Source organism: Argentina silus (assembly GCF_951799395.1).
Source record: "Argentina silus genome assembly, chromosome: Y".
NCBI classification, from domain to species: Eukaryota; Metazoa; Chordata; class Actinopteri; order Argentiniformes; family Argentinidae; genus Argentina; species Argentina silus.
In genome coordinates this window covers 26,511,417-26,539,148 of record NC_139654.1, presented here as the reverse complement: position 1 = coordinate 26,539,148, position 27,732 = coordinate 26,511,417, and the positions used below count along the sequence as shown (strand labels likewise).

The 27,732-nt window shown below is 47.5% G+C and overlaps 1 protein-coding gene across 1 annotated transcript in view; it reads left to right on the top strand.

The window, feature by feature from the left end:
- LOC310823815 (lissencephaly-1 homolog A-like) overlaps window positions 1–27,496 on the top strand; it is a gene marked incomplete at both ends in the record, with an annotated part of 57,011 nt that extends 29,515 nt beyond the window's left edge. The window contains 4 exon segments of the mRNA XM_083696683.1: window positions 2,384–2,612; window positions 18,272–18,373; window positions 18,677–18,833; window positions 27,423–27,496. Of these exon segments, the coding sequence (XP_083552809.1) occupies window positions 2,384–2,612; window positions 18,272–18,373; window positions 18,677–18,833; window positions 27,423–27,496 (562 nt within the window).
- Between the last annotated feature and the right edge of the window lie 236 nt (window positions 27,497–27,732).

Here is a 27,732-nt window from a genome sequence, read left to right as displayed (position 1 = left end):
TGGAAGCCTTGCCCATGCCATCACACTGCCTCCACCGTGTTTTATAGATGATGTGGTATGCTTCAGAACATGAGCAGGTCCAAGCCTTCTCCATACTTTTTTCTTCCCTTCATTCTGGTACAGGTTGATCTTAGTTTCATCTGTCCAAAGAATGCTGTTCCAGAACAGGGCTGGCTTTTTTAGATGTTTTTTGGCAAAGTCTAATCTGGCCTTTCTATTCTTGAGGCTTATGAATGGTTTGCACCTTGTGGTGAACCCTCTGTATTTGCTCTTGTGAAGTCTTCTCTTTATGGTAGACTTGGATAATGATATGCCTACCTCCTGGAGAGTGTTCTTCACTTGGCTGGATGTTGTGAAGGGGTTTTTCTTTACCACGTGAAGGATCCTGCCATCATCCACCACTGTTGTCTTCCGTGGACGTCCAGGCCTTTTTGTGTTGCCGGGCTCACCAGTGCGTTCTTTTTTTCTCAGAATGTACCAAACTGTTGATTTGGCCACTCCTGATGTTGCCGCTATGTCTCTGATGGATTTTTTTGTTTTTGCAGCCTAAGGATGGCCTGTTTCACTTGCATTGAGAGCTCCTTTGACCGCATGTTGTGCATTCACAGCAACAGTTTCCAAATGCAAATGCCACACTTGGAATCAGCTCAGACCTTTTACCTGCTTAATTGATAAAGGAATAGCCCACATCTATCCATGAAACAGCTTTTGAGTCAATTGTCCAATTACCTTTGGTCCCTTGAAAAGGGGCTACATATAAAAGAGCTTTAAGCCTATATTCATTATATAACTGTAACTTGAATATGTTTTGGTAAACAGCTAAAATAACAAAAATGGTGTCAGTCCAAATATATATGGACCTAACTGTATGTGCATAACCCTGCCTATATGTGGCATATACAGTGCCCTCCATAAGTATTGGAAGGAGGAAGCATGTTGTCTTATTTTAGCTCTATACTCCAACAGTTTGAATTTGAAATCAAACATTTGCTATGAGGTTAAAGTAGAGATTCTCAGCTTTAATTAAATCTTTTCTTTTTTCAGATTGGTTTCCTTTTAGAAATTACAACCCTTTTATACATAGTCCCCCTATTTCAGTGAACCAGTAGAATTGGAAAATTGGCTTGACAGGTGTTTCTGGTTAGTCAGGTGTGTTCCGTCACATCATTTGTGAGCATAAGAGAGCTAGCAATGTCTACTATTGATTCTAGCCTTCATGTTTTCCTTTGGAGTCTGCTATTGGTGTCTGTCAACATGAAGACCAAAGAGTTACTGCAAGTCAAGGAAGCTATTTTTGGACTGAGAAATCAGAAAGAAACTATCATGAACATATCCAAAACCTTAGGCTTGCCAACAACAGCAGTTTGAAACATTATCCAAAAGAAGAAAAAACAATGGTGAGCTCAGCAATTGCAAACAGGCTGGATGACTGAAGAATTTTCACCATAAATGACAAAAACCCCAAAACGACTTTCCCACAGATTAGGAACACTCTCCAGGAGGTAGGCGTGAATGTATCAGAGACTACCATCCACAGAATACTTCACCAGCAGAATTACAGAGGCTACAAAGGTGTAAACCACTCGTTAACAACAGAAACTGGATGGTTTGTTTAAGAGTTCTGGAAAAAAGTCTTGTGGACAGATAAGATGAATATTAACATGTGCCAGAGTGATGGCAAGTGTGGAGAGAAGAACTGCCCAAAATCCCCAGCATACCACCTCATCTGTGAAATATGGTGGAGGGGGTGTTATGGCTTGGGCGTGTATGGCTACCACTGGAACTGGCTCAGTGTATTCATTGATGATGTAACTGCTGATGGCAGCAGCAGAATGAATTATTCAGCATTTCAGCATTTCATTTGCTGAAGAGGGAACTTAAGGCAAAAAGACCTCAAAACAAACAACAACTGAAGATGACTGCAGTAAAGGTTTGACAGAGCATCACCAGAGAAGATACCCAGCGTCTGGTGGGGTCAAAGGGTCGCAGACTTCAGGTAGTTTTGTTGACCAAATACTGAACAGTACTTTATTTGGACATTATATGATCTTTTCCAATACATTTGGAGCCCTGAAATACGGGGAGTATGTTTAAAAAAATGTTGTACTTTCTAAATGGTGAAACCAATCTGGAAGAAAAAAAACATTAAATAAATTATAAGTTATTAAATAAACATTAAATCTGTACTTTGACCCCATAGTAATTGTTTGATTTCAAATCCAAACTTAACAGTATAGAGCTAAAAGGAGACAAAATGCATCCTCTTTAAAATACTTATGGAGGGTATGCACACACGCACGCACATCTCAATGACTGGTGGGGAGCATCACAGTGTCGACCCTGTCCTAACTGAACTCTGGCTCCATCCTCCCGCCTTCACCAGCTACTGCGTGAAGACTTTCAACGGTCACAGGGAGTGGGTGCGCATGGTGCGGCCCAACCAGGACGGCACCCTGATCGCCAGCTGCTCCAACGACCAGACAGTGCGCGTGTGGGTGGTGGCCTCCAAAGAGTGCAAGGCGGAGCTGCGGGAGCACGAGCACGTAGTGAAGTGCATCTCCTGGGTCCCTGAGAACGCCCACCCCACCATCCTGGAGGCCACAGGCTCAGAGGTAATCCACACACAATACCCCAGAATGACAAAGCGAAAACATGTTTTTTGAAATTTCAGTCAATTTAATAAAATTGAAATACCTCATGTACATAAGTATTCAGACCCTTTGCTATGTCACTCTTAAAATGAGCTAAAATGCATGTCATGTTCGTGTCGTGTACATAATCACATACTGTAGTGACCTACAAGGGAGGAGAGAGAGAGACATTCACCGGGGCATCTGTGCCTTTAAGAGAGTGGGCGGGAGTTATATGTAAAGGGGTTCCGGGTAACGTGTTGCCCCCGCTCAGTGTTGTTGTCAGTTGTATTTTTATGTGGAGAGTAAACAGACTTGACTTGCCTTCGCCTCCTTGTCTCATTGTTTACCGCACCTCCACAATACTGTACATACAGTGCCTATAGAAAGTCATCATACCGTGTGAAATCTTTACCTTTTGTCACATTACACCCTGGAAATTAAAATAAATCAAATCTAACTTTGTTGAGCTATATGTACACATGATAACCCTCATCATCAAAGTGAAAATAAAACATTTTAAAATTCTGGACAATTATTAGAAATTAATTAGTGAAATACCTGGTTTGGTTAAGTGATCAGCCCCTGTTAGGGTGGGTGGTAGTGTGGTGGACCCAAGTGCGGAGAGATACTCAGACAGCAGCGTAAAGTCTTTCTTAAAGGCGGAGAATTTAATATAGCAAACGAAGGGAATGGGGAACAAACAAACACTGGGACCAAACAGTAAAACAAGGGTGGAGAAAACAAGCTCCGTTAAATAAAGTACACACTTAACAAATGGAATAATAACTCGAACGGGAATCACTGGACATAGTGATATAAACAGACAGACAGGTTACTCACAACTGACGGGGAGAATCTCGGATGAAGACATGGGGAACACACAGGCTATAAATACAAACAGGGGACAGAACACACAGGTGAAATGATATAAAGTGGATTGGGAGGCACTGACCCGTATAGCCAGAGGGGGGCGCCAGAGTCACCAGAACGCAACCTCAGGCGTGACAGCCCCTTAGAGTATACCATTATAAACTTGCTCAGGTGCAACCAATCAACTTCCAGATCAAACACCAGGCTAATTGCCCCCCACCTGACATCAATTGTAGTGGTTTTGATTACTTCAGAATAAAACCAGCTGTTTCTTGAGGATTCCACTACTAGAAGTGCATGGTTCTGCAAAGAATTCACCATGGTTGGAAAAGTACTTTCAAAAGGCCTCCGGGATAAAGTTGTAGGAAGGCACAAGCTAGGTGAAGGCTACAAAAAGATTTTGAAGGCTTGAGCTATCCCTCTGAGTACCGTTCAGAGCATCATTAAGAAGTGGAAGGCGTATGGCACCACCAACACCGTGCCTAGATCAGGCCGTCCGTCCAAACTGGATGACCGAGCCAGGAGGACATTGATCAGAGAAGCTACTGTTATGGAAAATACATTCATAGAACTATTTTCAGGTTATACACTTTCATATGACTGATAAACTTGTGTAACTACTGTGATTACATTTTCTCTTGCCACACCTCTAAGGTTCTATAGCCATTGTTCTGAGAAGCACTGTATGATTTACCATATGAACAGCGGTGATCTCTGAGGGAGTGGTCAGAGAGAGCAATAATGGGGGGACAGGCGCATCCTGCCGATAGGTGTGAAATGTTAAACAGCGATTAAGCAGTAAGAAAGCGCTGATTGATCAGTAAGAGAGTCTCACCATTGTTCATTCTCTCCCGCCCTTTCTCACGTAAGCACAAGCCCATCAGCCGATAGCCTTGGCGGCGCCTGTATTATGTTTAAACTGTATAAAAGACGAACCTGATCATTGTCTCTTTAGACTTGTGCTGAATGAACCCCCGGTTCTACGCTGGGCTACTGTTACGCTCTTGTCTGCAAGCAATAAATACCGGACTCATATATTGTGGCTACTCAGGACTTGTTTCTTGATTCTTACCTCCGAAGAGCTAAAGTACAGAGTGGTAAATCCTAGACTTCCACCACACTACCAAGAGGCCAAAGGCAACTTTGAAGGACTTACAAGTCTTTATGGCTGGGACTGGTCTGTCTGTGCATGTGACAACAATCTCACAAGCTTTACACAAAGCTGGCCTGTATGGCAGGGTAGCAAGAAAGAAGCCTTTTCTGAAAAAGTGCCACACTCAGTCTCGTTTGTGCTATGCAAAAACACACCTGGAAGATTTTGTTGCCATGTGGAAAAAGATTTTATGGTCAGACGAGACTAAGATTGAACTTTTTGGACTGAACTCCAACCGCTATGTTTGGTGAAAACCAAACACAGCACACCACCCAAAACACACCATATACCTACTGTGAAGCATCATGGTGGCAACATTATGTTGTGGGGATGTTTCTCTTCAGCGGGGACTGGGCAATTGGTCAGGATTGAAGGGAAAATGCATGCTGCCAAGTACACCCAAATTCTTGAGGACAACCTGCGTCCCTCTGCTAGACAGCTGAAGATGGGCAGGTCATTCACCTTCCAACACGACAACGATCCTAAACATACCGCCAAAAGAACAACGCAGTGGCTTTAGGATAGAAAGGTGAATGTCCTTGAGTGGCCAAGTCAGAGCCCTGACTTAAATCCGATAGAAAATCTGTGGATGGACTTGAAGAGAGCAGTCCATCGCCGCTCACCACAGAATTTGACTGAACTCGAACAATTTTGCAAGGAAGAATGGGCAAATATTCTCCAATCTAGGTGTGCAAAGCTAGTAGAGACATATCCAAACAGATTGATGGCTGTAATTGCAGCAAAAGGTGGCTCTACAAAGTATTAAATCAGGGGACTGATGACTTTTCCAACCCTGTTATTCTTGTTTTTAATTTTTTAATACATTTTCAGAACTGTCGCCTTTTTTTTCATTAGTTTGATGTTGTATGGCTACATTTGTACATGAAGCTGGAAAACGTTTAATGGGTTTTGATTTCAGGCTGTATGACAAATATAGTAACTATTTCAAAGGGGTATGATGACTTTCTATAGGCACTGTATATGGTAAACAAAGATTAATGAATAAACCTGAAACAGTGGCCATCTGGGCAGACAGGTAGGAATGTGGTAGAGAGACATGAGGCATATGGAGCCCACTCCCACCTGTCTGAGGTAAAATGACAAAGACAGGCACCTGCAGATGAGCCCCACACCTGCCTTTAACTGTCTACCACGCTAATCAGCCCCATTCAAAACACCAGAGGAGAGCGGGGGCTCTCCTTCACGCACACGCTTGCGCAGGGTGAATTATGCATTGGTACACCGCAATGGTATTATCATCATAAAGTATTGAGATTGACAGCCCGCCTTCATTTCAGTGGGGGAGAAAATTAGCTTAGTGGTCTGATTTCACACCTCTTTTCTCTCCTCTTATGAAAACAAGAGACAATGTTGAGGTGTGGGGAGCAGGCTACTCTGCAGGCTACTCCTTGGCAGAAACCGCTCAGTTGGAAAATCAGGTGTCCAAGAGCTGCTGCCTCTCTACATGCTGAGAGCGATAAAAAGGAGGGGAGGCGGATGAAAGGGGTCATGGCACTGCGTCCGTAAGAGGAGAGAGAGAGAATGAGGAATGCTGTTTGGAGATCGGCTGTTGTGGTCTGATCTACCATCTGTCCAGACCCTCTGCCGATGGGTTAACACGATGGTTTTTTTCCATTAGTTTGATGTTGTATGGCTAAATTTGTACATAAAGCTGGATAAAAGCTTTTTATTTCAGGCTGTACGACAAATATAGTAACTATTTCAAAGGGGTATGGTGACTTTCTATAGGCACTGTACATGTGCACACACAAACCCCCACATGCACACCCACATACATACACACTCACTGAGCACTTTATTAGAAACACCTGTACACATTCTCATGGTGGAGGTAGTGTAATGGTGTGGGGAATGTTTTCTTGGCACACTTTGGGCCTGTTAATACCAATCAATCATCGCTTGAATGCCACAGCCTATTTGAGTATTGTTGCTTACCATGTGCATCCCTTCATGGCCACAATTTACCCATCTTCTTATGGCTACTTCCACCATGATAATACACCATGTCACAAACCAAAGGTCGTCTCAAACTGGTTTCATGAACATGACAATGAGTTCAGCGTTCTTCAGTGGCCTTCCCAGTCACCAGATCTGAATCCAAAAGAACACCTTTGGGATGTGGTAGAACGGGAGATTCACAGCTTGAAAGTGCACCTGATCTGCAGGAATTGCGTGATGCAATCATGTCATCATGGACTAGAATCTCAAATTAATTTTTCCAACATCTTGTTGAATCAATGCCACGAAGAATTGAGGCTGTTTTGAGAGCAAAGGGAGGCCCTACCCCAGTATTTCGTGAAGTGTTCCAAATAAAGTGCTCGGTAAGTGTATGTGGCAGTGTGTCCGTGAAATAGCATATTAATTAACTAGTAGAATATAATGTTTCTCAGTTGATTCTGCGCGTTTTAGCTCCATAGACATATACAGCGGGTGAAATAAGTATCGAACACGTCACCATTTTTCTCAGTACATATATTTCCAAAGGTGCTATTGACATGACATTTTCACCAGATGTTGGTAATGTCGTTGTGGGGGGACATGCAGCGTTCGGCCTGTAGAGGGAGCTACAGGACCGTGGCCAGGGTTCGGAGCCGAGGCTGATTGCGCACCTGTTGCGAATGAAGCCTCGCTAACGAAAGGGTTTAAGATGTGTGTGCCTCTGCTTTCAGGGGAGAGTGTCTGAAGGGCTGGAAAGCGGGGACTGGAAAGTCCCAACGAACATTTAAACGAACATTCTGAATAAACGGGAGATTTTCCCTATCACCGACACCGACTCCGCCTCTGTGTTTAGGACCTGTTTACATTGGTGCCCAACGTAGGGCACAGAGGAAATGGAGACACTAAGTGCGGCCATTGCCGGGATGACGAGAATCCTCGAACAGCAGGCCCACCTGCAGCAGGAGCACCAGGCGGTGGAGGAGATGGCGACGGCGAGGGCTGAGGACCGTACCCTCCTCCGGGAGCTCGTCGGGGCCATCAAGGCGGGGCCGGCGCCGGGTCGGCACAAGGTCCACCTCCAGAAAATGGGGGACCCGGAGGCGTTCCTCGCGGTGTTCGAAGGGACGGCGAGGATCTCGGGGTGGCCGGACGGCGAGTGGTCGTACCATCTGCTGCCCCTCCTGTCAGGGGAGGCGCAGCTCGCTGCCCACAGCCTACCAGCGGCCGCCCAACGGGACTACCTGGCCCGGGCAATTCGAGACCGCCTGGGCCTCACACCGGAGGAACACCGTCGCCGGTTCCGGGCCCTGCCGATGGAGGAGGGGAGCCGGCCCTTTACCTACGGGACAGCGCGTGGCGGTGGCTGGACCCGAGAAACAGCTCGGCGGAGGAGGTCGGGGACCGGGTGGTGTTAGGACAATTCCTCACGGGGCTCCCGGACCGAAGCGCCGCCTGGGTCCAGTACCACCGACCCCAGGATCTCGCGGCCGCCGTAGGCTTGGCAGAGGACCACCTCTCCCTCCCACCGCGGGAGCGACGACGACCAACCCCGCCCGGGAGGAGCCAAGGGACCGGAAGGAGAGAGGCCGGCGCCCGCCCAGAGGACGAGATGGCAGGGGCGCGCACAGCCCTGGCCCCGCAGGCAGCACCCCGAGCGACAGGGGGGGGTGTGTTGGCGATGCGGACGGCCGGGCCATGTTCAGGCCGAGTGCCCGGTGATGGAGGTGGGGCAGGTCGTCCGCATCGGCGACATACCGGGCCCTCCCCCCGGACCAGGAGCGGCGTATCGTGTTCCGGTAAGGATACAGCATGATACGCACCAGGCGTTCTTGGATTCGGGCTGCATGCAGTCCATGATCCAGGAGCGCCTGGTTCAACCGGGGGCATTGTTAAAGGCGTCGAGGGTGTTGGTGAAGTGTGTGCATGGGGACATCCACGAATACCCTGTGGTCGCTATCGAAATTCATTATGAGGGAAAAAAACATAGTGTACAGGCGGCGGTTAGCCCGCGCCTCACGCATCCCCTGATTCTAGGTGTAGATTGGGAGGGGTTTCCTCAAGCGGTAAAGCGGGCTACCGGGGTGCATGCACGACAGAGAGGGAGGTGTGAGGCGTGTAATGTGCTCTGTGCTGAGGTGGCGCCTCGCGACACTGCCGAGGAGCCGGAGCTGGCGGGGGGGTCTCAACCCAAGATTTCCCCGCCGAACTATCCGCTGCTAGGCGACTTCCCCCTCGAGCAGTCTCGTGACGAGACCCTACGATCAGCCTATGACCAAGTGATAGCAATTGATGGTACTTTGGTAAGGCCAGACACAGTGCGCGCCCACCCCTATTTTGCGATTATCAGCGACAGGTTATACAGAGTAAGTCGTGACTCACATAGTCAGGAGGAAGTAACCCAGTTGTTGGTTCCCCGTAGCCGCCGGGAAATGGTCTTCCAGACGGCTCATTTCAACCCCATGGCAGGCCATTTAGGTTATGATAAGACACTAAACCGTATAATGGCTCGATTGTATTGGCCGGGAATTCGGGCAGAGGTGCGTAGGTGGTGCGCTTCTTGTCGCGAATGTCAGTTGGTAAATCCCCCAGCCATTCCACGGGCCCCCTTGAGGACCTTACCATTGGTCGAGAACCCATTCGACCGCATTGCTATGGATATTATCGGGCCATTTGATCGGTGTACACAGGGATATCAATTTGTGTTGGTCTTGATAGATTACGCAACCCGATACCCCGAGGCAATACCGCTGCGCAATATTTCTGCCAGGAGTGTAGCGCAGGCATTGTTTCAAGTAATCTCCCGCGTGGGAATCCCTAAAGAGATTCTCACCGACCAGGGCACTAATTTTATGTCACGCACCCTCAAAGAACTGTACGGCATGTTGAACATCAAGGCGGTTCGAACCAGTGTTTACCACCCGGCCACTGATGGCCTTTGTGAGAGGTTCAATCGGACCTTGAAGTCAATGATCCGGAAGTTTGTCCACGAGGATAGTTGGAATTGGCATAAATGGCTAGATCCCCTGCTGTTTGCGGTACGGGAAGTCCCCCAAGCTTCCACCGGGTTTTCCCCGTTTGAATTACTCTACAGGCGTAAGCCCCGGGGTGTCCTAGACCTTCTCAAAGAAAATTGGGAGGAAGGGTCTAGTGACAGTAAAAGTGAGATTCAATATGTCCTGGACTTGCGCATAAAGCTCCACGCCCTAGGGGTTATCTCACGTGAGCATTTGCTGCAAGCCCAGGAGCGTCAAAAGCGCCTATACGACAGGGGAACTAACCTGCGAGAATTTACACCGGGAGACAAGGTGCTCGTACTGTTACCCACCTCCAGCACGAAATTACTCGCGAAGTGGCAAGGGCCGTTTGTGGTCACACGTCGCATGGGGGACGTGGATTATGAGGTAGTACGCTCGGACCGGGGGGATAGCTTGCAGGTGTATCACGTAAATCTCCTAAAAAAATGGAACGACGTGGTCACTGTTGCTCTGGCTACAATAATTCCAGAGAGAGATGAGTTCGGTCCGGATGTCCCAAAATCAAAAGTTAGCACTCCGGTCGGTATTGATAACCATCTCTCTGCTAGCCAGGCCACGGACGTTGCAGATTTGCAAGCTACGTTCGCCGATGTGTTCTCTCCCCTGCCCGGTCGGACTACGCTTATAGACCACCATATAGAAACGCAGCCGGGTTCAACGGTGCGCACGCGTCCCTATAGGTTGCCGGTACACAAACGAGACATTGTGTGCAGGGAATTGGAAGCCATGCTGGAGCTGGGTGTGGTCGAGGAGACCCGCAGTGACTGGTGGAGCCCCATCGTGCTTGTCAACAAGCCGGATGGGGCTATACGGTTCTGTGTGGATTGTAGACGGGTTAATGCGGTCTCCAAGTTCGATGCCTACCCGATGCCCCGGGTTGACGAGCTCTTGGACCGGCTTGGCACGGCCAAATATTTCACAACATTGGATTGCACGAAGGGATACTGGCAGATTCCACTCTAGCCGGTATCCCGGGAGAAAACTGCATTCTCCACTCCGCTCGGGCTATTCCAGTTCACGGTGCCACTTTTCAGCGCCTCATGGACCGCATTCTGCGGCCGCATTCTGACTATGCTGCGGCCTACCTGGATGACTGTCATTCACAGTGACACCTGGGCGCAGCATGTGCAGAGTGTGGCTGCTGTTCTGCGGTCCCTGAGGCAGGCGGGGCTGACGGCCAACCCGAACAAGTGCGTGATCGGGCGGAGGGAGATCCGGTATCTGAGGTACCACTTGGGTCGGGGGGAGGTGCGGCCGCAGATTGATAAGACTGCGGCCCAAGATGAAGAAGGAGGTGAGGGCCTTCCTGGGGCTGGCTGGCTATTACCGGCAGTTCGTGCCGGGATTTTCAGAGCTGGCCAGTCCCTTGACGGACCTCACCCGGAAGGGTGCCCCGAATCTGGTCCAATGGTCGGGCCAGTGTCAGGGGTCGTTCGAGGCCCTTAAGGGAGCTCTTTGTGGAGAAACGGTCCTGTATGCGCCTGATTTTAACCTCCCTTTCTCCCTACAGACGGACGCGTCGGATAGAGGCCTGGGAGCAGTGCTGACCCAGCAGGTGGAGGGGGCTGACTGGCCGGTGCTGTACCTGAGCCGCAAACTATCGGAGAGGGAGGGCCGGTACAGCACGGTGGAGAAGGAGTGCCTGGCCATCAAGTGGGCGGTTGGCGCCCTCCGCTACTACCTGCTGGGTCGCGCTTTCACCCTCTACTCCGACCATGCTCCCCTCCAGTGGCTCCACCGCATGAAGGATGTGAACGCGAGGATCACCCGGTGGTATCTCGCGTTGCAGCCCTTCAACTTTTCGGTCGTGCACAGACCGGGGGCGCAGATGGTCGTGGCAGACTTCCTCTCCCGTGCAGGGGGGGGGGGGGAGTAGGTTGTCGGCCGTCGTGTCCCCGGCCTGTGTCGGGCGGTGGGGGTATGTGGGGGGACATGCAGCGTTCGGCCTGTAGAGGGAGCTACAGGACCGTGGCCAGGGTTCAGAGGCGAGGCTGATTGCGCACCTGTTGCGAATGAACCTCGCTAACGAAAGGGTTTAAGATGTGTGTGCCTCTGCTTTCAGGGGAGAGAACGGCGACTGGAAAGTCACCGAGTGTTTGAAGGGCTGGAAAGCGGGGACTGGAAAGTCCCAACGAACATTTAAACGAACATTCTGAATAAACGGGAGATTTTCCCTGTCACCGACACCGACTCCGCCTCTGTGTTTAGGACCTGTTTACAGTCGTAGAATTTAAATCATAGTATTTTTAAATAAAATACCGTTAACCAGAGCTGTTGATTCATTCAGAGACTTTATTCACAGAGAACGAAACCGGTTCAGATCCCCTTTCCACTTTCGTTACTTGTCTTTTTATAGACATCACATAGGTCAACGCCCTCCATTCAACAAACTTCTAGTTCCTGTCTACATACACCAATAACATTCAAGAACTACATTTCGTCATCCAGGGGGCTACTCCCCCCTGACCTGGCGTCGGTCAGTCTGATGAAAGATCAATTGGCCCAGGCTGTTTACGCAAGCCATCTGTCCTGGCTGTTTACAACTGTGTTAATTACTCATCTATCCTGTCCTTTGATCACTCTATCCTGTTTCCTGCAGCTGCTAATCCATTGTATTCATTGTATTCACACCCTCTAGTGGACTTCTCACTTTAACCTCACCCCTCTTTTATTGCACGCTTCAAATATTCCAAGACTATCTGTTGTCTTTTGATCTCTTCACTGGGTGTGGGATTGCTAACCTTGCAATTGTCTTTAAATTTACCATAGTAACAACCCAAGTAATCCATACATACAAAGAAAAAAAAAAATACGTTCAGAAATTAAGTTATGTGTAATAATGTGAAATGACACAGGGAAAAAGTATTTAACAAATGAAGAAAGGGAGGTGCAAAAAGGCATGGAAAGCCAAGACAACAATTGAAATCTATCAATAATTAAAAAGCAATCCAGCCCCTTGTCAGTGCAAATTAATATCAGCTGGTTCAGTCCCAACTGATGGCCTTCAAAAAGGTGTCATTGCCAAGGTGTCACACAAGACACATCTCATGATGGGTAAAAGCAAAGAGCTGTCTCAAGACCTTCGCAACCTAATTGTTGCAAGACATAACGATGGCATTGGTTACAGGCTCATTTCTAAGCTTCTGAATGTTCCACTGAGCACTGTTGGGGCCATAATACGGAAGTGGAAAGACAATCATTTCACCATAAATTTGCCTCGATCAGGTGCTCCTCGCAAGATTTCTGACAGAGGAGTGAAAAGAATAATCAGAAGAGTTGTCCAAGGACCACTTGTGGAGAGCTTCAAAAAGACCTGGAATTAGCAGGTACTGTTGTCTCAAAGAAAACAGTAAGTAATGCACTCCACCGCCATGGCCTGTATGCACGCTCACCACGCAAGACTCCATTGCTGAAAAAAAAGCATGTTGAAGCTTGTTTAAAGTTTGCTGCACAACATTTGGAAAAGCCAGTGAAATACTGGGAGAATATAGTGTGGTCAGATGAGAGCAAAATTGAACTGTTTGGATGCCATAATACACACCATGTTTGGAGGAGAAATGGCACTGCACATCACCCTAAAAACACCATACCAACAGTGAAGTTTGGAGGTGGGAACATCATGGTGTGGGGCTGCTTTTCAGCAAATGGTACTGGCAAACTTCACATAATTGAAGGAAGGATGATGGGCAAATTTACCGAGACATTCTTGACCAAAATCTGCTGCCATCTACCAGGATGATGAAGATGAAACGAGGGTGGACATTTCAGCCAGACAATGATCCCAAACACACAGCCAAGGAAACTCTCAATTGGTTTCAAAGAAAGAAAATAAAGCTGCTAGAATGGCCAGCCAATCACCTGACTTAAATCCCATTTAAAATCTATGGAAAGAACTGAAGATCAAGATTCATAGAAGAGGCCCACGGAACCTTCAAGATTTGAAGACTGTTTGTGTGGAAGAATGGGCCAAAATCACACCAGAGCAATGCATGCGACTAGTTTCTCCATACAGGAGGCGTCTTGAAGCTGTCATTACCAACAAAGGCTTTTGTACAAAGTATTAAATAAATATCAGTAAGCGTGTTCAATACTTTTTCCCTGTGTCATTTCACATTATTACACATAACTTAATTTCTGAACTTATTTGTTTTGGTTTCTTTGTATGTATGGATTACTTGGGTTGTTACCAACATCTGGTGAAAATGTCATGTCAATAGTACCTTTGGAAATATATTTACTGAGAAAAATGGTGATGGTGTTCAGTACTTATTTCACCCGCTGTATATGTTCATATGCGCAGAGAAGCGGGGGGAAATGTTTCGCGCAGTCTGACATGAATAAGTGTGAGTCGGCTTTAATAATGCAACCAATTTTCATGCGAGACGGGAGTAAGGATTTTGGGTTTCAGTGGGATAATGATTTATGCATTTATTTTGTATTGCACTTTTTGGTGGATCGTTTGAAGGGGGGAGAGTGTGCTGGATAAATTGTCACGCCTTTGTTTGTTAATCGGAAACTATCAAGAAAAAGATTACCCTCCCACATCAACCATACAGTGTATCACTATAAACGTTCAACTCCTGGCTGGCTTGGGAACATCTTGCTCCAGTCACTCTGGAATTTAGGTTTTAGTCTGTGAATAGAAACACGCCAAAAGTGAGATTTGTTGACACAGGTCTGTTTGCTACAGTTAGAGAACAACTACCAGTCGGCTAAATCTTGATTTTCGTTAAAACATGGAACAAATAAAATAATGTTATGTAATCTTGCTCTCTTGCTTGATCGTAACTGTGTGAGCAAGTCCTCTCTCCCATTGTAACTATACCTCAACTGCTCTGCTTAGATTGTTGGGGGGCATTGTCCCCGGGCTGCGGTGGGGGGACATGCAGCGTTCGGCCTGTAGGGGGAGCTACAGGACCGTGGCCAGGGTTACGTAAGCGAGGCTTTGTTGCGCACCTGTTGCGAATGAAGCCTCATTAACAAAAGAGTTTAAGATGTGTGTGCCTCTGCTTTCAAGGGAGAGGCTGGAAAGCAAGGACTGAAAAGTCCTAAGAAAGACTTTATAAAATAAACGGGATAATTCCCATACAAGCAACCTCGACTCCGCCTCTGTGTCACGGACATCGTTACAGCGCAACATTCTCTTTTCAAACATCCTTTGCAGCTCTTATCACCACCTTAAAGTTAAGCTACTGTATACAAGCTATACCAAACTTTTTAGCCTACCGAGGCTATAATACTGTACAAAACGCAGCACGTTTGAAACAACTCATACAGCAAGCTGCAGTACTTGCAATGTAAACATATCCATCATGCTCAACGATGCTTCCAAAAGAAAACTCACAGGGGACGTCGCTGGACTCCCGCGACATCGTCACACCAGTGGGGACTTTCTAAACTCCTACCTACTGTACATACATACACACACCCACAGACATGCACCATCAATACACCCCTCCAAAGTAGCTAACCCCTGGCTTTAAATGCCTTGCGTTTGTATCAGTGCCTTCATACAGCAGTTAAGCTTCTATGTACACATCAAAGTCAAAGTGACTTTATTGTCAATTCTTCACATGTCAAGACATACAAAGGAATCGAGAGGACGTTCCTCACTCTCCCACGGTGAGACAGATAAAGTGCCCAGGCACAACAGATAACACATACTAAAAGTAAAACATTCAATAAAAATAATTTAAACAGTGCAAAAAGAGCAGTCAGTAAAGACAGTAAGTAGCAGCCAAATACTGTGTATTCTGTATAAAAAAATAATAATAATAATAGTGCAATAGTGCATTGTAGCAATAGAATAGTGGATTGTCCAGAGTCCGTAGTGTTTTTGGGGGGGGGGGGGGGGGGGCTGAAGGGTTGGGGTGGTTGGGAGGGGGGGTGGTGGTTTCAGCTTCTTGACAGCTTGGAGGATGTGGCTGGGGGAAGTGAGGGGAGAGAATTTAGCTTCCTGACAACTTGGGGTATGAAGCTTTTCGTGAGTCTGGTGGTGTGGGCACGGAGGCTCCTATACCTTCTTCCAGAAGGCAGGAGGCTGAACAGACTGTGTGCGGGGTGGCTTGCGTCGCTCACAATCGAGGTAGCTTTGCGGGTGAGGCGGGTGGAGTAAGTCTCTTGCAGGGAAGGGAGTGGGGCACCAATGATCTTAGCAGCTGTGTTCACAATGCGTTGCAGTGCTTTCCTACTGTGTTCGGTGCAGCTACCGCCCCACACAGTGATGCAGCTGGACAGGATGCTTTCAATGGTGCCTCGGTAGAATGTTGTCAGGATAGGTGTGGGAGCTTTCGCTCGCTTCAGCTTGCGGAGGAAGTAGAGGCGCCGCTGGGCTGTCTTCGCCAGTGATGCGGTGTTGGTGGTCCAGGAGAGGTCCTCACTGATGTGCACCCCCAGGAATTTGGTGCTGCTCACTCTCTCCACAGCAGCACCATCGATGGTCAGTGGTGGGTGTTCGGTGTGCCCTCTCCGGAAGTCGACCACAATCTCCTTCGTTTTGCTGACATTCAGCAGGAGGTTGTTGTCTCTGCACCACGTGGTCAGAAGGTTGACCTCCTTTCTATAGTGGGTCTCGTCGTTCTTGGAGATGAGACCCACCAGAGTTGTGTCATCCGCAAACTTCACCATGTGATTGGTGCTGTGGGTTGATGTGCAGTCGTGAGTCAGCAGGGTGAAGAGCAGGGGACTGAGCACACAGCCTTGGGGGGCCCCTGTGCTGAGTGTGATGCTGCTCGAGGTGTTGTTGCCGACTCGTACTGCTTGTGGTCTCTCGCTGAGGAAGTCCAGCAGCCAGTTGCAGAGGGAGGTGTTGAGCCCCAGCTGGTCCAGTTTACAGATCAGTTGTTGCGGGATTATGGTGTTAAATGCTGAGCTAAAGTCTATGAAAAGCATTCTCACATATGAGTCTGCTTTTTCCAGGTGGGTGAGGGCTGGGTGGAGAGCAGAGCAGATTGCGTCCTCTGTGGAACGTTTTGCTCGGTATGCAAACTGAAAGGGGTCCAGGGTGGGGGGGAGGATGGACTTAATGTGAGACATGACTAGCCGTTCAAAGCACTTCATGATGATGGGGGTCAGTGCTACAGGGCGATAGTCATTGAAGCAGGATGAAGCGGATTTCTTTGGCACAGGTATGATGATGGAGGTCTTGAAATGTGATGGGACAGCAGCTTGACGCAAAGAAGTGTTAAAGATGTCCGTGAAGACATCCTTAAGCTCCTCTGCGCAGTCCCTCAGCACACGGCCTGGGATGTTGTCTGGGCCTGTTGCTTTGCGGGGGTTGATGGTAGAGAGTGTCCTCTTCACACTGGCAGCAGACAGGCACAGGACCTGATCGTGGGGGGGGGGTGGGGTTTTCTGTGGGCTTGTAGTGTTTGTTGCTTCAAACCGTGCAAAGAAGCTGTTGAGGTTGTTGAGCAGAGAGATGTTGTTGTCGCAGGTCTGTGGCGCGGGCTTGTAGTCCGTTATGGTCTGAATGCCCTGCCACAGGCTCCGCGTGTCTCTGCTGTCCTTGAAGTGGCAGGTAATCTTATTTGTGTAGTCCAGTTTTGCTTTCTTGATGCCACGGGACAGGCTGGCTCTCGCTGTTCTCAGGCCATTTTCATCCCCGGCTCTGAAGGCTTTGTCTCTGGCCCTCAGCAGCCGATGGACTGCCCCTGTCAGCCATGGCTTCTGGTTAGCCCGAGTGATGATGGTCTTTTTGTGGGTCACATCATCAGAGCACTTACGGATGTAGGAGAGGACAGTGTCTGTGAGCTCCTCATTGTCCGTATGGTTGTTCTGTGTGGCTGCTTGCTTGAACATGTCCCAGTCTGTTGTTGCAAGACAGTCCTTGAGAGCAGACCTGGACCCCTCCGGCCACACAGTTATCTCTTTCCGGACCGGTTTTCCGACTTTCACTCTGGGCCTATATGCTGGCATTAGCATTACAGTGATGTGATCAGAGAGTCCGCTGTGGGGGAGGGGGGAGGCCTTGTATGCTCCTTTGTGAGAAGTGTAGACCAAGTCCAAGGTGTTTTCCCCTCTTGTTGGGAAATTGACATGCTGATGGAGTTTTGGTAGGACAGTCTTAAGGTTGTTTTGCAATGTGCACACCCATTTAAATGGTACTCACCTAGGTAGAGAAAGTTTACGCACGCATCTGTGGACCGTGTACATATCAGATGATTTACTCAGGGGGGGGGGGCAGCCACCTCTTAATGCCGGGGCCAGACGTGTCTGAATCGGACCATGAAATGAAGTGTACACAGGAACAGCACTGTGATGGCCCAGTGTTGGCCCCGAGTCATTGTGTCCCCGTCTGTCATGCTTCATTGCCCAGGGCAAGGAGGGATTTTGATTTGGTGCAGATGGATGCTTGAACTTTATGATGCACAGAGCATTTTTGTAACTGAACATGTATGAATGCATTATTATATAATAGTTGTAGTAGTAGTATTAGTATTAATGGTGATTGGAGTTCTTTCTCCGTATTCTCTTTCTCTAGCACCATGACTGCTTATAGAAAGTCTTACTTGCGACGATTGTGATGTACTGTATAGTTGTTTCACTTACTTTAACTAAATATACTTATTCAAAGTTGCTCTGCACCTGTAAATAACTAAATTGTGAATTTCCTTCCCTAGGCGAAGAAGAGTGGCAAGTCTGGCCCCTTCCTGCTGTCCGGCTCCAGAGACAAGACCATCAAGATGTGGGACGTCAGCATCGGCCTGTGCCTAATGACACTGGTGAGGCAGTGGCTCATTTGAAGCCATTGTTTAATGTTCTTTTAATCAGTCACTTAATTAATTAATTCAGTTGTATGCATTTACATCCATGGGCATTTTTTGTCTTTCAGGACGACTGTGTTTCCAAAACCACTCTTGAGTTAGTTTGCATGAGTCGTATTGGAATGGACTTGAACTGTTGTTTTATTATTGTCTCACTGTTAGTACTATTGATTATATATTGTGTATTGTTATTGTGCATATGATCAATAAACTTTTGATTTGATTTATTATGAGTCTTAACACACAACCCTCTCATCCCAGGTCGGCCATGATAACTGGGTGCGAGGGATGCTCGTCCACCCCGGAGGCAAGTTAATTTTGAGCTGCGCTGATGACAAGACCTTAAGGATCTGGGACTACAAGAACAAGCGCTGTATGAAGACCCTGGGTGCCCATGAACACTTTGTTACCTCTCTGGGTAAGAAGCCATTCAACAACAGCAACACCTCAACAGTGTATATAGTTTTTGAAAAACTCTTGAAATGCATCTGTCCTTCCTTCCTACCTTGATGAAATCACTCCACCAGCATGACTTCATTGGTGTTGGCAATGCAGCAGAAAGCTTTCAATTGCAATCCAATAATGTTATATCAGTGATCACTTCAAGTAAGGGCAGAGAGGGAAGGATTCAAACTGGAGTCGCAGTCACAGCTTATGCTGGCGAAGCAGTGTGGGTGCGTGTGGGTGTGTCTTTGTGTAGGCTAGTGGTTTACTGCAGTAAGGAAGGAAGCGCCGTCTATGCCCCTCAGGTGTATCATGCTCGAGGCTATTATGGGAGGCGTAGGGGTTATACAAAGCTGTTTTCTGGAGTGGTGAATGGGGGTTTGAAAAAGAAGGTAGTGGGTTTAGATAAAAGGGGTTTGGGAGCTTCTGGCTGGCAGCTGGGGTCTAAGTGGTTGACAAATGCTCCAGGATTTTCCCACTTTTTCCCCAAATCTGAGGCGCTTGAGCAGATCAAGGCAGAGGAACTCTCTGGAGGTGCCTCTCCAGCTCTGCAGCTAGCTTCCCTGGCAGTGTTTGAAGACGCACGCAGGCAATTGACTTTTTATTTAACCAGGAAAAGCCCATTGAGGCACAAAGTCTCTCTTGCAAGGGAGACCTGGCTAAGAAAGCAGCAGTCAATACAACATTTCAAAATTTAAAACATACAATACAATCAGCACAACAACATGATCCGGCCTACAGAAAACATTTACATTCCTCCTGAACAGTTTTGCACTAGAGTTTTAAACTCATTTAGGGGCACTAATACATCTAGGTGAAGCATACCTTGCAGACTATTCCATGCCCCTGGTGCACAATATGAAAAGGCATACTTGCCTAACTCTGGAATGGCCCTGGGGACTTTAAGTAGCAACCACCTAGTAGAATGTGTCTGGTAACTGCTTGTGGTGAAGGAAAGCAGGCTACAGAGGTATAGGGGGAGTTTATCCAGAAGGGCTTTGTAAATGAACACATACCAATATAGCTGTCTGTGCATGTAAAGCAAGGTCCAGCCCACCATATAATACAAGGTGCACAGAAGAGGCTGCATGCATGTACAATAAGTCACCATAATCAATTACAGAAAGAAAAGTGGCCAAGCCACAAGCTTCTTTCTAGCCTCAAACGGAAAGTAAGCCTTGTTACGAAAATAAAAACCCAATTTCAGTTTAAGCTTCCTCACAAGATTATCCATGTGACTTTTGTAGGACAGCTTATCGTCCAACCATACAGTGCATTCGGAAAGTATTCAGACCCTTTTTCCACATTTTGTTATGTTACAGCCTTATTCTAAAATGGATTAAATTATTTTTTTTCCCTCATCAATCTACACACAATACCCCATAATGACAAAGCCAAAACTGGTTTTTAGAAATGTTTGCTAATTTATTAAAAATAAAAAACTGATATCACATTTACATAAGTATTCAGACCCTTTACTCAGTACTTTGTTGAAGCACCTTTGGCAGCGATTACAGCCTCAAGTCTTCTTGGGTATGACGCTACAAGCTTGGCACACCTGTATTTGGGCAGTTTGTCCCATTCTTCTCTGCAGATCCTCTCAAGCTCTGTCAGGTTGGATGGGGAGCTTCGGTGCACAGCCATTTTCAGGTCTCTCCAGAGATGTTCGATCGGGTTCAAGTCCGGGCTCTGGCTGGGCCACTCGAGGACATTCAGAGTCTTGTCCCGAAGCCACTCCTGCGTTGTCTTGGCTGTGTGCTTAGGGTCGTTGTCCTTTTGCAAGGTGAACCTTGGCCCCAGTCTGAGGTCCTGAGCGCTCTGGAGCAGGTTTTCATCAAGGATCTCTCTGTACTTTGCTCCGTTCATCTTTCCCTCGATCCTGACTAGTCTCCCTGTCCCTGCCGCTGAAAAACATCCCCACAGCATGATGCTGCCACCACCATGCTTCACCGTAGGTGAACGTAGTTCTTGGTCACCTCCCTGACGATGGCCCTTCTCCCCCTATTGCTCAGTTTGGTCGGGCGCCCAGCTCTAGGAAGAGTCTTGGTGGTTCCAAACTGTGGTATTATGGTATAATAGAGTAAGCAGTGCCTTTATTTTGAAGTAATGGGGAGTGACGTCACGCACGTCGGTACGGGAGATGGAGCGGGAGTTCTGTTCATGCATGCTAGCGGACTGCTGCTGTACTGAGTTGCTGAATAAATACACTCCGAATACGTCGTTGTGCGAACCTCTTATTAAGAGTAACTTGACATGGTGTCAGAACTGGGCGACTTGTAAGCGGAGAAAGAAAAAAAAAAGAAGAGGAAAGTTTATCGTTTTGGCAGAGGAATGGGAGATGAGCCGGCAGATATGGCGCCACCAACACCAACTGCTACGTTCACGATACAACCTCCAGAGCCATTCGATTTTACCAAGCCTCAAGAATGGGAGCGTTGGATTAGGAGATTCGACCGCTTTCGGCTTGCAAGCAATTTGAACGCAATGTCGGAAGAAAACCAGGTAAACACGCTAGTGTATTGCATGGGCGATGAAGCCGAAGATGTGCTAAAGGGGCTAACGCTGACTGCAGAAGAGAGGAAGAAATACACGGATGTTAAGGCGGGCTTGGATGCATTTTTTGTGCCTAAAAAGAACGTTATCTACGAAAGAGCCAAGTTCAATCAGCGTGTGCAACTGCCGGGAGAAACGGTGGATTCCTTCATCACTGCTCTATATGGATTAGCTGAACATTGCAACTACGGACAGTTACAGAAAGAGCTGATACGTGACAGGTTAGTGGTCGGGCTGAGTAATGTCTCATTGTCAGAAAAGCTACAGCTAGACAGAGACTTAACCCTTGAAACTGCTATAACAAAGACAAGGCAGTCTGAAGAAGTTAGACGACAGCAGTCTGACTTAAGAGGAGAAACTGGCGGTGCTAGCAAGTGCTCCAATGTTGACGCTGTGCATGCTAAAAGCTACAGAAAACCCAAATTTCCCTCAAAGCCTCAGCCACAAGCACAAACACCAAGCAAATACAAACCTAATGCATGGCCACAGCAAGGTTCAAAGGCCTGCTATAGATGTGGAAAAATGCCCTCACATGGGAAATTAGAATGCCCTGCTACAGATGCTGTGTGTCACAACTGTGGCAAAAAGGGACATTATGGCAAAGTGTGCAGAAGCAGTGCAAATTCTCTGAATGCTGTCACTACAGAGGAAGAAGAGAGTTATTTCCTGGGAGCCATGGATGCTGGAAAAGACCCGTGGACAGTGCAGCTACAAGTAAGACAAAAAAAAGTGTGCTTTAAAATAGACACTGGTGCTGATGTCACCGCCCTGCCAGCCGAGGTGTACCATGACATTACGGGGGGGCATGATGTGAAGCGCCTGGCAGTGTCGACACGCCCATTGTTTGGGCCAGGTGGCAATGTACTCTCCGTCCTAGGTGTAGCCAGAGAAACGCTGCGCAGAGGCAAAAGGACAGCCACAGAGGACATTTATGTCGTAAAAGACCTGCACACTGCACTGCTGGGAAGGCCTGCCATAGAACAGCTTCAGCCTGTGCGCAGGGTTGACAGCATCACCATGGAATCTGTGAAACAACAGTATCCGAAGCTGTGTAGCGGCTTGGGTCTTGTTCGGAGGCCATACTCGATTAAATTAAAGCCAGAGGCTGTGCCCTTCTCTCTCCACGCACCACGCAGAGTCCCTCTGCCACTGATGGGAAAAGTGAAGGAGGAGATGGGCGTAATCACCAAGATTGAGGAGCCGACTGATTGGTGCGCCGGGATGGTGGTGGTGCCGAAAAAAGCAGGTACTGTTCGCATTTGTGTGGATTTCACAAGGATGAATAAATCAGTATGCAGAGAAAAGTTTATCCTGCCTTCTGTCAAGCACACTCTGGGCATGCTAGCTGGTGCAACAGTATTCAGCAAATTAGATGCCAATATGGGCTTTTGGCAAGTACCATTGACAAAAGAGTCTGCCAAATACACCACCTTCATCACGCCTTTTGGGCGCTACTATTTTAACCGGCTACCTTTCGGCATAGCTTCCGCCCCCGAGCACTTTCAAAGAATGATGGTGACAGAAGTGACCGGTGGCCTGGAGGGGGTACTCTGTCACATGGATGACATCCTGGTCTGGGGACAGACGCAGGACGAGCATGATATGCGGCTACATGCGGTGCTAGAGAAGGCACATAAGGCCGGCATTACGCTCAACATGGACAAATGTGAGCTCACACGCCACACAGTCAGATTCCTGGGTCATGTGATTTCAGCAGATGGAGTGAAGTCAGATCCAGAGAAGACAAGAGCTGTGCAAGAGATGGATGCACCCAAAAATGTCAGTGGAGTCAGGAGTTTTCTCGGCATGGTCAATCAGCTGGGCCGCTTCTTGCCTAACCTGGCTGAAAAAGACAAAGTGCTAAGAGACCTGCTCTCCAAGAAGAACCACTGGTACTGGGGGACAGAGCAGCAGGCCGCCTTTGATCAGTTAAAAACAGAGCTGTCATCCACACCAGTGCTCGCACTATACAACCCAAACAGTGCACTTAAAATCTCTGCTGATGCCTCTTCCTTTGGCCTGGGGGCAGTCCTGCTGCAGAAGAGCGATGCCAGGTGGTCACCTGTGGCTTATGCGTCCAGGTCAATGACGCCAACTGAGCAGCGCTACGCTCAAGTAGAGAAGGAGGCATTGGCTGCAACGTGGGCTTGTGAAAGGTTCAGCTGTTTCATCCTGGGAAGACCATTCGAGCTGGAAACGGACCATAAGCCGTTGGTGAGTCTGCTGGGAGGGAAAGCTTTGGATGACCTCCCACCAAGAATTCAAAGATTTAGGATGCGACTCATGAGGTACAACTATACAGTCAATCATGTCCCTGGCAAAAGCCTGTGGACAGCCGACACCTTATCTCGTGCTCCTCTGAGAGCCGCAAGAGCACACACAGATACAAGCCTACTGGAGGACACCAACATCTATGTAGACTCTGTCATCAGCAACATTCCTGTCAGTGGAGATTATCTGAGCAGCCTACGTGAGCACCTGAAGGCAGACAGCACATGCTCTGCACTGATGGAGTACTGCACAGACGGCTGGCCTGAGAAAAGCCAACTGCATGGAGTGCTGTAACATTACTGGGCTGATAGAGCAGTGCTGACTGTGCACGATGGACTGCTGCTGCGGGGCACGAGGCTCGTCATCCCATCAGCATTACAAGGTAATGTGCTGCAGAGACTACATGAGGGACACCTGGGGGTGACAAAGTGCAGGGGCCGGGCCAAACAGACAGTATGGTGGCCAGGACTCAGCAGCCAGCTGAATGACATGGTGCTGAAATGTAGAACCTGCATTCAAGAGAGAAGGAACGTCAAAGAGCCGCTGATACCAACGGAGATGCCAGACAGACCTTGGCAAACCTTGGGAGCTGACCTGTTCACGCTGAAAGGCAAGACCTATCTACTAGTAGTAGATTATTTCTCAAGGTATGTGGAAATTGCATTGTTGTCACCCACAAGGTCCACAGATGTGGTGTTGCACCTGAAATCCATGTTTGCTCGTCATGGAATTTGTGATTTTTTTAAAAGTGACAATGGACCCCAGTTCTCAGGTAGCCACTTTAAAGCCTTTGCAGCAGAGTATGGCTTTGTGCACATCACGAGCAGCCCCAAGTTTCCGCAGAGCAATGGGGAGGCGGAACGCGCCGTACAAACCGTGAAAAACCTGCTAACAAAGGCATCAGACCCATATCTTGCATTGCTGGCTTACAGAGCAACCCCTCTACAGAACGGCTATAGCCCGGCCGAGCTGTTGATGGGTCGCCGCCTCCGCACTACAGTTCCTGCCCTTCCAACCCTGCTGAATCCAGTTTTGCCTGACTACAACGCACTGGAGGCCAAAGAAAGGGAGAAGAGGAGGAACGACGCAAAATCCTTCGACAAGAGGCACAGTACAAGAAACCTGGAGCCACTCGTACCTGGGGAGGATGTGTGGATCACCGATGCACGAGTCCAGGGCACAGTGCTATCTACACACAACACCCCTCGCTCTTATATCGTCCAGGGGCCTCAGGGCACACTGAGGAGGAACCGGCATCACTTGGTGCCACTGCAGACCAACAGTGGGGTAGTCGACGCTGATGAGCCACCGGTGGGAGAAGATTCACCTACACCAGAGCCAGCTCTACCAGTGACAACATCATCCGGCAGAGAGGGCCCCACCACAGAGACTGTGTGGACCAGGTCTGGGAGAGAGGTTAGACAGCCGCAGAGACTTGATATGTGAAGTATTGATTTGCTTTCTAAAAAAAAGAGAGAGTAAATGTGATTGTGAAATTGTTCTGCTTTACTGTTTACATTTATCTGAAACCTGAGAGTTTAAGTTTTGAAGAACACAGCCTGCTAAAGTAATAGTTCACAGTATGGTAATGTGTAAGTTATTTATTTCAATTTGGCATGCTTGACACAGGGACAGATCAGGGACAGGTCTTCCAGCAAAAGGGCAGAATAAACCCCTTAAGACCTGCAGAGACAAAGGTAGTCCACCCTTTGTTCTCAAAGAAAGGGAGATGTGGTATTATGGTATAATAGAGTAAGCAGTGCCTTTATTTTGAAGTAATGGGGAGTGACGTCACGCACGTCGGTACGGGAGATGGAGCGGGAGTTCTGTTCATGCACGCTAGCGGACTGCTGCTGTACTGAGTTGCTGAATAAATACACTCCGAATACGTCGTTGTGCGAACCTCTTATTAAGAGTAACTTGACACAAACTTCTTCCATTTAAGAATGATGGAGGCTACTGTGTTCTTGGGGACCTTCAATACTGCAGAAATGTTTTTGTACCCTTCCCCAGATCTGTGCCTCGACACAATCCTGTCTCAGAGGTCTACGGACAATTCCTTCGACCTCATGACCTGGTTTTTGCTCTGACATGCACTGTCAACTGTGGGACCTTTTATAGACAGGTGTGTGCCGTTCCAAATCATGTCCAATCAATTGAATTTAACACAGGTGGACTCCAATCAAGTCGTAGAAACATCTTAAGGATGATCAGTGAGCTCAATTTCGAGTGTCATAGACACAGGTCTGAATACTTATGTAAATGTTTTTCAGTTTTTTATTTTTAATACCATTTCTAAACCTGTTTTGGCTTTGTCATTATTTGGTATTGTGTGTAGATTGATGAGAATTCATTTTTTTTTTAATCCATTTTAGAATAAGGCTGTAACATTTGCTGGTTGCATCCCCTTTCCCAGGTCATTGATAAAAATGGAGAACAAAACATGGAACCCTGGGGTACATCTCTAGGAAGCTAGACTTGTGATTCTCAACAGACACACATTGTGCTCTGTCTACAAAATGGCTTCTCAACCAATTGACAGCCCCTTCACTGAGACCGATGCTACTAAGTGTGTCTAGCAACAGCTTGTGAATCAAACTCCTTTGATAAAATAAAATAAAACATGCATTGCTGCATTATTTATTAATTTATCAAGTGCATTTATTATGTCATTTGCCACTGCCATAGCTGCAGTTATGGTGCTGTGCCCTGACCTAAAGCCTGAGTGAACCTCACTCAGGATGTTATCAAGTAGGAATTTCTTGAGCTGGGAGTTCACTAGGGATTCAAAGATATTGGCCAGGATGGGGAGCTTGGACATAGGGCAATTTAGTTATTTACATTTGAAGGGTCTCCGCCCTTTAGTAGGGGAAGGACATGTGTTCTGATTTCCAAATTGTGGGTGTAGAATTGGTCAATAGACTTCAGTTAAAAATGTGAACCACAGGCTCAGCAATAATACCAGCTGCTGTGTTTTAAAAGGTAAGGATCCAAGTTGTCTGGGCCTGCAGACTTTTTAGGGTCTATGTCTTTTAGAGCTTTATAGACATCAGCATGAGCAAGAAACAGGCTCAATGTTAAAAGGGTTCACCTGAGGGCCTGTAACAGAAATTATGGCAGCAGAGCTTACATTGGAGGCATGTGCCCCAACATTATCAAAAACAGAGCCAGCAGATATGAACTGCTTGTTAAAGACCCCCACAATATCAGCTTTATACTTCACTTCATTAGAATCCATCACTATATGGTCAGGAAGGCCAGAGGATACATTAGAACCTGATACTGATTTAATTAATTTCCAGAACTTGGTAAGGTTGTTAAGGTTATCTGTAATTGTTTTCAGATAGAAGTCTGATTTAGACTTCCTGATTAGCCCAAGAAACATTTTTCTGTCTAATTAATTCTGCCACGTTATCTGCAAACCAGGAAGTGTTGATATTGAGGAAGACAAAGGCACTTTTTGTGAAGAGTTGGTCAATAGAAAAATGCTTTTTTTATTCCCCCTCGAGTTGTGATGCATGTACCAAGAGGCTTTGGCTCTATTTTGTAAAATGCCCAAACTAAAATGTTTGATTATAGCTTGGGTTTCAATAAGTTGAAGATGAATGGCCTTAATCGCTATGTTGAGGTTCATGAATTATTCTGTCATCTCCTCTGGAGGTGAACCTGGTGTCCTCTCTCTCTGTGTAAACCCTTCCTTTGTACTGATGAAATCCTTTCTCTCCACCCCCCCCCTCAGATTTCCACAAGGCTGCGCCGTATGCCGTCACTGGGAGCGTAGATCAAACAGTTAAAGTGTGGGAGTGTCGCTGATCGGACCTAGAAGATCGGACCATCCCAATTTACCCCCTGGATCCCCAACTCCTCATCGTCCTACTCCCACCTCGCCCCCCCTCCTCATTACACAGCAAACCACCAACACCGCACCCCCATCTCCGTCTCCTCTGGCTGCACTCATAACCATGGTTATTACGCCATCATCATGCTCTCTGGTCCTATAACTCCTGTCCTTTTATGTAAATTATTCTGGATGTAGATTGAGCTATTAA